Source organism: Crocodylus porosus, unplaced genomic scaffold, assembly GCF_001723895.1.
Source record: "Crocodylus porosus isolate Cpor-Errol unplaced genomic scaffold, CroPor_comp1, whole genome shotgun sequence".
NCBI lineage: Eukaryota > Metazoa > Chordata > Crocodylia > Crocodylidae > Crocodylus > Crocodylus porosus.
In genome coordinates this window covers 41036837-41049336 of record NW_017728943.1, presented here as the reverse complement: position 1 = coordinate 41049336, position 12500 = coordinate 41036837, and the positions used below count along the sequence as shown (strand labels likewise).

General features: G+C 37.3%; 1 protein-coding gene across 4 annotated transcripts in view; it reads right to left on the bottom strand.

Moving 5' to 3' along the window:
- The window catches only part of BCL11A (B-cell CLL/lymphoma 11A), a 102317-nt gene extending 93165 nt beyond the window's left edge, over positions 1–9152 (bottom strand). For 3 of the 4 annotated variants that reach the window (XM_019549237.1, XM_019549235.1, XM_019549236.1), the window contains exon 1: positions 8693–9152. In XM_019549237.1, coding sequence (XP_019404782.1) covers positions 8693–9137 — 445 coding nt within the window. In that variant the 5' untranslated portion in view covers positions 9138–9152. The remainder of the gene's footprint in view (positions 1–8692) is intronic. The other variant, XM_019549238.1, reaches the window with a different exon arrangement.
- Positions 9153–12500: the final 3348 nt, after the last annotated feature.

Genomic DNA, 12500 nt, shown 5'->3' with positions numbered 1-12500 from the left:
TATCTCTATTGTACAAACAAGTATGTGTCTGTGCTGACTTGTTAAGCAATCCACTTGTATGTAGAATAAGATTTTTTTTTCTGCTACCAGTCACACAGCTCTAAGATCAGAAGAAATACACAGTCTTTGAAGCTCCTCAAATGTTTTAGTTAAAAGGACAGCAGTTGTTTTCAAAGATCCAAGAGTATCTTTATCAGAATTTAATTTTTCCTTATTGATTTTTTCTAACATAACACAAATTTAACATAGGACAGTTTACATTTATTACAAAATAATACAACCATTAAATAATTCTTTAGGAGGTAACATTCTTTTTTAAAATGCAGACAACACAACTTTTAATTTGCTCGCAGAAAACGGACACCCACAATAATGTGTTTCTTTTGAATAAGACTATTAAAAAAAATCAGCAACAATAATAAATGATTTGATGTCACTGATTACACCCAAACAGTAAATGTACACTTTACAAAAACGGGTTGAAGTGCAATGACTTAGTTGATTTTTTTTCCAAAAAATAAATTCAGTGACCAGAATACAACAGGGTTCATACAATGTCTGTTTCCTAACTGTGAGGTTGATGGTGTGGCCAGGTAATATTTGATGGCAAATTAATTGCTATGATCTTTGCAGCATTTTTATTTTTTTCAGCTTGCATTTTGTATTTAATTGTTCACTAAATCAATTAAGGGATGAATGTAAAATTGGACTCCTTGCTTTTTGAGGGATAAGATGGTACAACTTCTGTTTAATAAAAGAAGGAAGAATAATAACAAAAAAGCATCAGTGTTCTTCAGGTCTCTGTCCTTTCACAATAATTCTATTCCTGATACAGGCAGAGGTTTTTTATCAGAAAAGTGATTTCTATCTAAAGCTAAGATACAATTGTAGATGTAATTGTTCAGCTCTTATGTTAACAGGAAGGACACAAACAAAAACTCGTTGTTTTTGACTGACCAAATCTCCCCAGGTATCTCTTCATCAACATACATGTTCAAGTATTCCAGTGTGAATTCAATGACTGAAACTGATTCAGACCTAAATAATACGCTGACAACGCCTACCTGTAAGGGCACAGTTTAGCAGTGAAGTCCTCAGTTATTTCAGAGAAAGCTTAAGCTTATTTCCTTGGGGGGGGGGGGGTGTCTAAAACCTTGATATATTATCAGTTAAGTAAGAAAAAAAAACCCAAGCCTAAATTGGTTTATATGTACCCATCAAATATAGAAAGGTGTTGTTTTACAGCAACCTGTTCAGGTAAAACTTCCAACAGAATTGCATCAGATAAGCTTGCAGAGATCTCCAGAGAGAGCAGAAAGAAGAAACACTTTCATTCACTGTCTGCAAACTTAGAATTCAACAGCTTTTTGGCAGCCAATTTGTTTCAAGTGTTTTGTTTCAGGAAACGTGTGTATTTTTCTTTGTACATTTTGTGGATTTACTACAACTGGTTCTGACAGCTGTTGATTCTGTTAAATGAACACATTATTAAAAAACCTCTAACATCCCTGAGCTGAGGAATATACATTTTAATAGAGTTTAAATTGTGAACCTCCAAGAATGTACAAATGAAACCTGTGTGAATACTAACTCAGTTACTCTGGATTTCAAGCAAGGCTTGTTCTTACAGTGGGGGGTAAGAGACACTGTGGTTTACTACATATGTTAACTGTATTTTGTTGGTTTCAATCATATATAGATGCAAAAAACAGGAAAATCAACATTTAAATATTAAAAATCAATGCACGCTAATAATTTTCTAATAAAATACTCAAGTGATTGACGTTAATATGTTCCAAATAATTCTGCTAGGTCGTATATGCATTTTTTTCAGAAAGGAAAAAAACAACTATATGAAATGAGGAGAGAAATAAGTGGATGTTTTCATTTTGCCTTAGATCAAAGGAAAACAAGAATGGAAACTGTGGCATATTGAACATTTTTCCACCGCTGTCACTCACACTAGGCTATCTAAGTTTTATACAATTCCCCAGACTAGCTGCATATTAAGCTTGCTGTGTACAGCTTTATTATAGTGTGGTAGTGAGGAAACATTAATATTCCTGTGTTGCATCTGACAGGACATTTACATGCGCCCATCTGAGCTCACACCTGAGAGCTGCTCCAAGGTACAGTAACGGTGCTCCTATTGTAAAGGCAAATGAAGAACACAAATTCCCTGCTGGGATCAGGGCTGACCTCACCACACCCCACACCTCAAACCTTTCCCTTGCCAACCTAACTCAATGCCATCTCAGAATGACGAATGAGCTGAGGAAAAGACACCAAGTTACTAACCCTCTAAGAACAGCAAAAAGCCTCTCTGAAATATTTTTAAAATGCATAGCAACTGCAGCTGGCCAATAAAGGTTGGGAAACAAACTCAGTGAACCCAATACAGAATATGCTGCATACTAAAACTGATTAGAAATACAGGATGCTGTGTTAACCATGCTTCAAAATGGGTTTGGCATTAAAGCAGCCTGGCTTTAATAATGGGGGTTACTTTGCTTTGGTCTGGGTATATGTTATGAGTTGCTATCTCAGACCCTAACTCTGTATTTAACCACAGCTGTAACTTTATGCACATGAGGAAAGCCATTGACTTCAGCTTGATTACTCACCTGCATAAAAATAAGTGTATGAGTAAATTTTAGCATGGTTGGGGCTAGAAATAAACTATTTCAGAGGAAATTCATTTTGTAATGAATAGTAGTAACAATAATAAAGTTTGGGAATAAATTAATTAGCCAATTATGTAAAAAATGATATAAAAATCCCAGCCACTGAGTTATTGAAAGTGAGCACTATGGGCCCTATTCCAGGACCCGTCCTATCACTAGCAACAGGATTGGGTCCAATGTAATTTGTGCAAATTCGGATTAAACATGCTTATTCGTCTAGAAAAAAAAATCAGTGAATTTTACAGCCATGCTAGAAATAGCAATACAAGTCTTAATGTATTAAAATATATGGTCTGGATATATTTTATGAATGCCTGCAATATCTTTCAAATTGACACACAAAATAAAGACCTCCTAGATGGAAAACTGTATTAAAAATGTGTACCAAGTTAAAAATAAAAACTCCTTGTAATAACAACATTGCTGACATAGCCATGACCCAAATGAAATCTGAACCAGCAGAAAGGTACTAAAGATCCTTAGTGATTAGATCTCATGCTAAAAAAAGTGGCAAAGTGCCAGGCCATGTCCAGCTTGATGCTAAATGCCTTTTATTGCAAAAAGCTGGTACTACTGGATACAAACACAGACCAAAGTTTGAAATTAATTTTATCATTTTTTTTTTACATATTAAGACACTGAGGAAGGGAGCTGTACAAAGACAGTCAAATGGAGACTGAATTCACATTGCCTGACAGTCCCAAGTCTCCTTAATTGTCTTTCTTTACTGCATGAATTAAAAAGGAAATTCTAATTCTCAGAGTTATATGTACAAATGGTGCAATGCCAAAAGGTTTCCTTCTCTTTTAAATTAAAAAAATTGTCGAAATCTTTAGGTAAAAACATCTCCCTATTTTAAAGTGCTTCATTTCCCCCCTCTCTTGCCTGCCACACCTCCCATAACTCAATCTTTATCAGTTAGCCTAGCAACACAGGACCTTATGTTTATTGAGTAAATTATTTTCAAAGGTTGTCGGGCATAATATTAATAGGCACCTTTTCCTATTTAATCCTAAATGTTTGCTAACCTGACTTCCACCCCAACATTTTGTATGCAACTACATTTGAGCCCATCGTGAGCTTTACAATAAAATGTCACAACTAATAGAGGAAAGAATGCAAAACATATTTCTAACCCTCTAAACAAAAATATGTGATTGGCAGGAGACAGCAATGAGGTGATTAAAGGAATTTCAATACATGTGATGCTTTCCTGGAATAATCATGCCAAATCAAAAGAAAACTTTCTACACTTTGCTTCTGCCCTTGAAGTGAACACATATTTGTATTTCCAGTAAAAAAAAAAAAAAAAAATTTTTGTATTAACTGCCTGTAAAAGCAGAGAATAGAAAAATGAGAACAATCTCCACTTCATACAAAGGATGATCTTCACATCACGTGGCTGTTTCTTCAAAACTGTTATTTGTAAAACCCAACAAGGAAAATGCACACAGTTGAATTTTTTGGGTGTCCCTGAAAAAGCAAATTTGAACAACTTTCGGATCTCTTCCGTTTTAATATTCCTCCCCGCCCTCCAGAAGTGAATTTTGCAGCCGAGCAGGCCACTGTGTTTAATTAAGCTTTCAAAAGTCCTCTGACAATGCCAACAATTGAAAGACACTTCTGTAGCTCAATCATGCAATCGTTGTGACAGTTCTATTTACAATTTGTCTTAGAAAGAGTTTCTCTGACATTGTACTTTGACAAAACATCCAAGCTGCCAGTTCACAACCTTTCTCTGTCTTATTTACAAATACAGCTTGTATGCAGGACTAAAATTCTCACAAGCATGAGTCTCTGCATAGTGACCTCACGAATTTTCCCTCTTGCCAAACCCCGTGTGCACCATTAGCAACTTTTGCACTGAACAATTAAAGGTAATATTTAGTCAAAGGGGGGTTTTTTTCCTTTTTTTTTCTTTTTTTTAATGCACAAACACAGTTAAGCTTTTTCTAGCTCACTGAATAGGTGCAATACCAGGTATTTAGTTCAGATTCTATCATTTTTATCTGAAACAAGGCAAAATAATAATAAGGAATTGCAGTTTACACACGGCAGACTTATATCAGTCCCTGCTAACAGTGTACCAAGAGAATGTCTGTGGTACATAGATTAGTCAAAAAAAATTCCTTTTTGTGAACAGTAACAGTTAACATACCTGGTTTATCATTTAATAGCACACTACGTCCATTTTCCATTCAAGTATTAATTGTAAAATTATTTCCTAAATTCAATTTCCTTGTGTTATTTAAATATAACAGGCATGGAGGGGGAAATATACAGACAGCAAAAGTGATCTCCTCTTCCCCTCTTTCTTTGTACAGTAGATACTGTACTCAAGGATATACAAGCATCTAAGTAAATGTGAATATATGTTACATTCTAAGGAAGTCCAGCTGGACTGACATAATTTATAAGTTCCTTTTCCACCCAAAATAATAATCTTTCATTAATTTCTACAGGCTTATATATTCAACAAACAAAACACCAAAACCTGACACTGGTGTGCTATAAATATTTCTTTAGGCTTTTCAATAAGTGAACAGCAATTTTACATTCACTGATCTCGAGATACTTCAGTTAATATTTTCCCCCATTGTAAAATATGAGACTGGATAACTAAACCCCTGCCGTAGCACTCACTGCAAATCACAGACTGCTGGTATCTGGTGGTGAGTGTTTGACATACATATTGATGAAAGCTGCCTCATTGGACCCACACAACATATCCTATTAATTTTCAGTTAAATTTATGACATTTCTGCCATAGCACTAGATCAACATCACTCAATTTTTTTTATATTGTCAAGGCTGTGTGCGAGCACACACACATATATGCACATCTGTGACTATGTTTTACATATATGAAAACATACATATGCAAAAAAACTATTAATATTATTCTTATCTCTGAAAAAGGGTTAGGAAGAAGAGAAGCCTAGATTGTTTCAAGATAGATGAGAATGAGTCAGTGCTTTATTTCTTGTCTCTGGATACACTGATCCCTAAGCATTACTTATCTTATGGAGATGTTCTTTTACTGTTATGCACCAGTTTATTGACTACAAAATGGCACACAGAGCATATGCTGTATCCACACCTAACTTATAACATCTCCTTCTATAAAACAGTTAACTGACTGCTTTTTACATTATGATTAAATATATTTTCTACATATATATATAAGGCATCAGTTCAGCCATCTCCTGTACATTTCTTGTAAAGCAGCATCCTTAGTATTTTAAATTATGTGTTCAGATATGTTTTGCATTATTATGTCTATTTTTTTCCTTTCCATTTTGGTAAAGAAAAGCAGATATGAAATACTGAAATTAACAAGCGCCTGAGCTTCACTTCAGAGACCTTCAAAGTACCTGCCTGATCTCCACAACTTATTCAATGACCCTGACTGCTAATTTCAATGCCGGACACTGGGAATTCACTGGTGTGAGTTATTAGAAGTGATAATTCCAGCTATTGACACATTACTTTATGATATGACAAAACTGTCTCCTGCCTAATTCCAGCGTGGAAAAATGAGATTAAATAAAATGAGGGGAACATTATAAGACCTCATAATTATCAGTGCATGAAAGGTTTATCTCACCTGAGTCACTTCACTTGTGCACCCACTGAAGAGCTTCTATATGTTTTTCCTCTGAAAACAATTAGGAACTGATCTTACATTCCTTGCATACCCAAAATTCCCACTGACTTCAGCAGGAGCTCTGAATGTGCAAGAAACATAGACAGTCCTGGACCTCTGACATGTATAAGGCTTAAACAAAATCACACAGAAAACTATCTGTACAGTAGAAGGAAAATAATTAGAGCCAAATCTTGCAACCTTTTCATCACAAAAATAATCTTTTGCCCATAGTGGTAATCCCATGGAATTTAATGAGCCAACTCTTGTGAGTAAGGCCTAGCTGTGTAGGTACAGACTACTTGGAAGGATTTACACGATCAGACCCCCAGTTATCTTATGTCTCTTGTATACTGTACATACAGTATTCTGAACTTACTCCTTAGCCTACCAAACCATATAGAAAAAACAGGAGACTGTTAAACACATGTCATTCCTCTAATTAATAACACCCTTCTATCTGCCAGAGCCAGAGCCTCCTCACTTTGCTCATGCTGACTGCCCTAGTTACATGACTAAGGCAGGCAGAATTTGGCCCAGAGGGTCCACAAAGTCCAAGAACTGTGATAATAAAATCCGAAACTAAAGAATTTCCCCTCATGCACAGCTCCTCAGTGTGGCTGTATCTTAGACTGAATGACCTATTTGGGACCATGGCAAGAAGTGTGGTTCTAATTCTTGCTTGACAGATACTGTGTTTTGTCTTTTAAACAGAGCAGTTCAATATGTAAATACGATGTTACATCACACAAGTGTTACTCCATATTTGGTGATTTAGCATGGCTTCAGATCTCTGAAGACTACAAATCCCTTCCGCTAGGCTCCTGCTTCATTAATCATGCCCTGCACTTCTGTTCATTTTCCTTCAAATCACAGACAGCACATGGAAATGGTCATTGCCATATACTACTCTGGAAATAAAAATCTTTAACCTATATGTCACAGAAGTTGAATGTGCTGGAATTGTTTTTTAACCATCTTTCAAAACGTAGCTCACTAGTAACTGACCCTTTATTTCTCTGAATATATGTATGTATGTATAGCTGTGTGCGCATGCACATGTGTGCATGTTACTACTGCAGAGCCTTCAAAAATACAAATGCCAAGTGATTGGTTGGGGGAAAGAAATATCTTATTGAATCCCACAGTGCCTACTGACCTATTATGGTTTAACTTTCTGGCCAAAAAAAAAGGCAAGATCCACTGTATCATGTGATTATCTACAATTCTGCTAATACTGAACTGTCCCTTAGGCTATTAAAATAGAGATACAAGTAATGCCTTATCCTAACTGATATTTCTATAAAACTAGATCAGGCTTTTGGTGATTTTGAAATTCTACAGTATAATCATGATACTGTAAGCAAAATTTAAAATGAGATACCAATGGATAATGTTCTAGTTTGCTATAAGGATTTTCAAAACTGACTATGCATTCAGAACCTTGCGGTGTTCCTGTGATATTGTTTCTTGTATTAAATTCCGTTTTCAACCTCAACTGTTGAGAATATTGCACGTTTAATATTTTGCCATTTAAAAACGTATCATAGGGAATAACAGTCCTTACTTTTTTTTAATTACATCTCTACAATGTTTGTTGCACAAAACAGAACTCTGTCTTGGACATTTGTACGGGTGACATGTGGTTGTATAAACCACAAACAAAATCAAGATACATCTGTCAAAACCACATCAGAGACAAGAGAGAGCACAGAGAAGCATTTATCATTTGGCTGAGGAGGCAGGCTGCAGAGAGCGGCCTTTCCTGTCAAACCAACCTTTTGAAATTTCCAACATGCCCTTAAACTTTTCGAATAAGCATGTCTGTGCGCTTCAGCAACTGCCCTCTCTACTCTGGCCTGGCCAGTCGAAAATGGCATCTTAAAGTCAAGGTCGGTGGTGTCACTTTGCCATGGGGCTGTGTTTAATTACAGTCCATACGCTGACAGCCAATATGGATCCAAGGCTAGCTGATGCTCAGTTAACTCTTTCACCCCTGACTTTACAAAAGACTTTAAAGCTAGTTCCCTGTATTACACACCAGGGTGTAAAACAGACATATAAGGAACTAAGATAGCCAAGACGCTGGGAAATAGTTAGTAAAAATATGTACAATTAAGAAAACAGTCTCAACAAACGCAGTTAAAAAGACTCAAAGTGCCTGTTGATCCTTCATCTACTCAGTCACTGAGAATTATTTTTTGTGTATTTAGTCTGTACCAAAATGCAAGCCATTTAACATGTAGGCTATCATGGAAAATAGAACAGAAAGACAGATATAGCACTTTACAGCTGTAAACTCACTACATTTCAACTGAAAATGGAAATAAACTTGCAAATACTTCTCCTGGCTTTGATTTACCTGCTATATGTTCCTGTTTAGGGCAAATTCCTCTAGATGACGTTGATAAACAATCGTCATCCTCTGGTGTGACCTGGATGCCAACCTCCACAGGATTGGATGCTTTTTTCAGCTCACTTGGTGAGGGTGAAGGTGGCTTATCCACAGCCTTCTCTAAGCAGAGACTGCCATTGCATTGTTTCCGTTTGTGCTCAATAAAAATAAGAATGTCCCCCAATGGGAAGTTCATCTGACACTGGCCACAAGTAAGGAGGTCATGGTCCCCTTCTGGAGCTCCCAGTGTGCCATGCTCAGGTTCATCATCAGTAAGAATGGCTTCAAGAGGTTCGGCTGCAGTTTGAGAAACAAAAGGAGAATCATTAGAGCTCTTGTAGAGAGAAGGGGAAGGGGGGTTAAGAAAAACACACTGAGCCCCCTCCCACCCCTGTACATAAATGTTATTCATTACCTACAACATTGGTATGCTTAAAAAATTAAACCAGTACAATGTGAATAGATGGTGCATTATCATTCCAATAAGAAAATGCATTTATCAGCGTTGATGGGGAATATATTTTGAGAAAGCAGTCGTAATGTATAGAACTGCAGGAATGAAAACTGCCATCTTATCTGTATTCCTGGATTTAGACAAATGTCTAATTTGAATGAACAATTTTAAGGGCAAAAATGTCAATAATAGCTGTAAAAAAATCCTGGTGAGAATACTGTGGTATCATGAAGAAAAGCTAACATAGATCTTCTTTGCCTGAGATACTATTTGTTTATATATTTAGGACTAATGCTTTATTTACATATACACATATATGTGTGCTCTCACACACACACACATTTCCTATGACTTAGTCATGCAGTTTAAAATGTTAACATGCGAGTTAGGCATGTACATGTGACAAACACATTAAACACGTTACAAAGCTACATGAGGGGCACAGATACACAGTATAGTATGTAGGCATGTATGTATAATCTGTTTCCATATAAGCAAACCTATAAACATCATAAGATTTCAAAAATTCTAAACATGTGAATTGGTATTTCACATAACTATAATCCTGCTTGCAAAAAAAAGTAACTTTCAGCCCCACACCGCAGATTTCAAAGAAATATCAAATTTACTCACAATTATACTTATACATGGTAGCTAAATAGGACACTTCTTGAGCACTGAAGAAAATAAGCCTTTTTTTTGCATTCTGAAGAAAGGAATGCCTACATTATTCTAAACATGTTAGTACTGGTGGCCTTCATCATGTAAAAAACAGTATGGCCAAACGAACGTCACATTTCATAACAGTAAAAAGTGCTTTCTTTAAACTTGAAATATCTGGCCTAGTGTTCTCAGAGTTGACTAATTTTCTGAATGAGATTCAAAAAGCTTCATTATGAGACTATTTCTGAGCACATAATTGCCAGTGAACGGTACAACAAGATGGACATATCTTTTTTTGTTTGCTTTTTTTTGCCACTTTGTACTTAAATCTAGGCAATATTCGTGCATTATAACCTTGCAAGAAAAAAAAATAAAAGCGTGTTGGTATTTCTGTACCTATGCAACATAATGCAGACACTGACAACAACAGTGAAAAGGAGATTAACATTACAAAATATTAAACACCTCAAAACATGGCTAGGTAATGAATGCGAGACAGAATACAACTCTTAAACAGTTAATCAGTCTGACCTTCTTTAGCAAGCTGCCAATTTCACATTTAATGAACTTAAAGCCACAGAGAATCAAAAAATAGATTTTAATTTGACTGCAGAATATTGGAACAGATTTTGATAAAGTGCAAAAATCCAGTGAACTCAGGTTAAACTTATTTCAACCCTACCTAGGCAGAATATTGAGGAAGAAGATCTGGAGTAGCTCCCAGTTGTGCTGGGTAAAATAATATTGAAAGAGCACACTACCTCACCGTACCTCAGCTCCAACTAGGACACAATGATACATTCCATTATTTCTTGCCTCTAGTACTACTTCTAATTTAACATAAGGTCAGCCACAGGAATATGAAGGTTACTTTCATATTAATAAAAACAACATCTTAATCACTTGGGTTTTCTTCTCAACTTACTGACCAAAAGCTAATATACAGGCATTTGCACTTTTCTGGTACAGAAAAGGAAACAAGAATGTTTCTGCAATATCTGTGTAGATGTCATTTTTTTAGACAAGAATTTTCTTTTTTTGTTGCATTTGGCCAGAGCAAGTGACCAAATACAGAAATCATTCCACCAGTTATCTTTCTACTTGCCTCAAACCAAGGTATTTTGTGTTAAGCCATAAATGTAACTTTCAGTTTACTACCTGCAAGTAGCAAAACAAAAAATAAATAAATAAATGATATTCTCTCCAGAACTACTTTCACTGGAACTCAATCCTATGATTTTGCTTTGGCCTGATTTATTTCTGAATCCATCGATATTATTTAACAGTGAAGAAGAATCCAGTGCTTTCAGACTAGACAGTTTAAAGTACTCCTAAACAAAAACAGTCTTTCCTAAAGTCTGTACTGACTGGGCTGATTTACAATCAAAACCAGGAAATGAAGTGGTAATTCAGAGGTTGCTGATTACACCTCCACATTTCACCTAATTAATTTTATAGGAGGCAAAGTTCTTGAAAATAACAAGATGATCAAATGTACAGATATAAAACCTGTAACCTCAACATTTTCTATGCTCTTAAGGTAAATTATTGCTAATTAACAAGAATTATATACTAATGTATGAAATACTTCTGGCCCCAGCTTCATTACAAAACATTTGGCTTCTGCTGATGCAAGGAGAGCCAGCAAAAATATGGGGCTTTTTTGTTTTATTACAGCTATTTTTTTTTAAAAATCAGGTGTACAAAGAAAAGAGGAAAATCGCATTTCACCTGGTCCTGCCACTGCTTTTGCAGGCTACATCTTGCAATACCAGGACAATCAGAATTCCCTGCCTAGGTATCTAATCATTCGTTTATATTTTTAATGCAAATTGCTCCTCCATAAACATGTATTTCGAGGCTCTCTCGCGCCCTCCCCCCCTACCCAACTTCAACGTCCACCAAAATAACAGCAGCGTCTGTGTGAAGTTAAATGGATTTTGTCTCAAAAGAAGAGTGAAGGGGTGCCAGGGAAGAAGAAAGGGAAAGAGCCAATTCTGCGTTACAAAGGTAAGGGGAAAGGAGGAGGAGTGTGTGTGTGTAACGGGGGGTGGGGGGTGTTGGTGTGAATACAACGAGAGAGATAGGCGTCTAAATGCCCCAGCAGCAAACAGGGCTGTGAAGCTGGGAAGACAAAAAAAAAGAAAACCAGGAGACAGACAGAGTCCAAGTTTGCCCTCAAGTGTCTCTATCCTGCGCTCGCCTTTGCAAACCCACGAAGGGCAAGCGCTGTGGGCGCGGGCTGCGTGAAGGAGCCAACTTGGCCGGACCCGCGCGGGCTGCACAATGGGAGCCGGAGCCGGAGCTGGAGCCAGCACGTGCGAGCCGGCAAGATGCTGCCTCGCCGGGGCCACAAGCACTGAGTGTCCGCGGGATGGAGCGGGCGGGAGTTTGCAGCCGCCCCGATCCCATCCGGCAGGGCGAGGGGGAGAAGCCAAACAAAAGCAGACGCGTCCAAGTCACCCAAACAAGCCCCAAGTCGGCCCCGGGGCGCTGCGGGGACGGGGCCCAGTGCGGGGAACGGGCTGCAGCCGGGGCACGCGGGGAGCACGACGGACAAAGAAAGGGAAGGGGAGGCGGGGGCAGCTCCCTCCCCCTCCTCGCCAGACGAAAATGCTGAGAATTACGGACGTGGTGAAACTGATCAGGTTCAAGTTC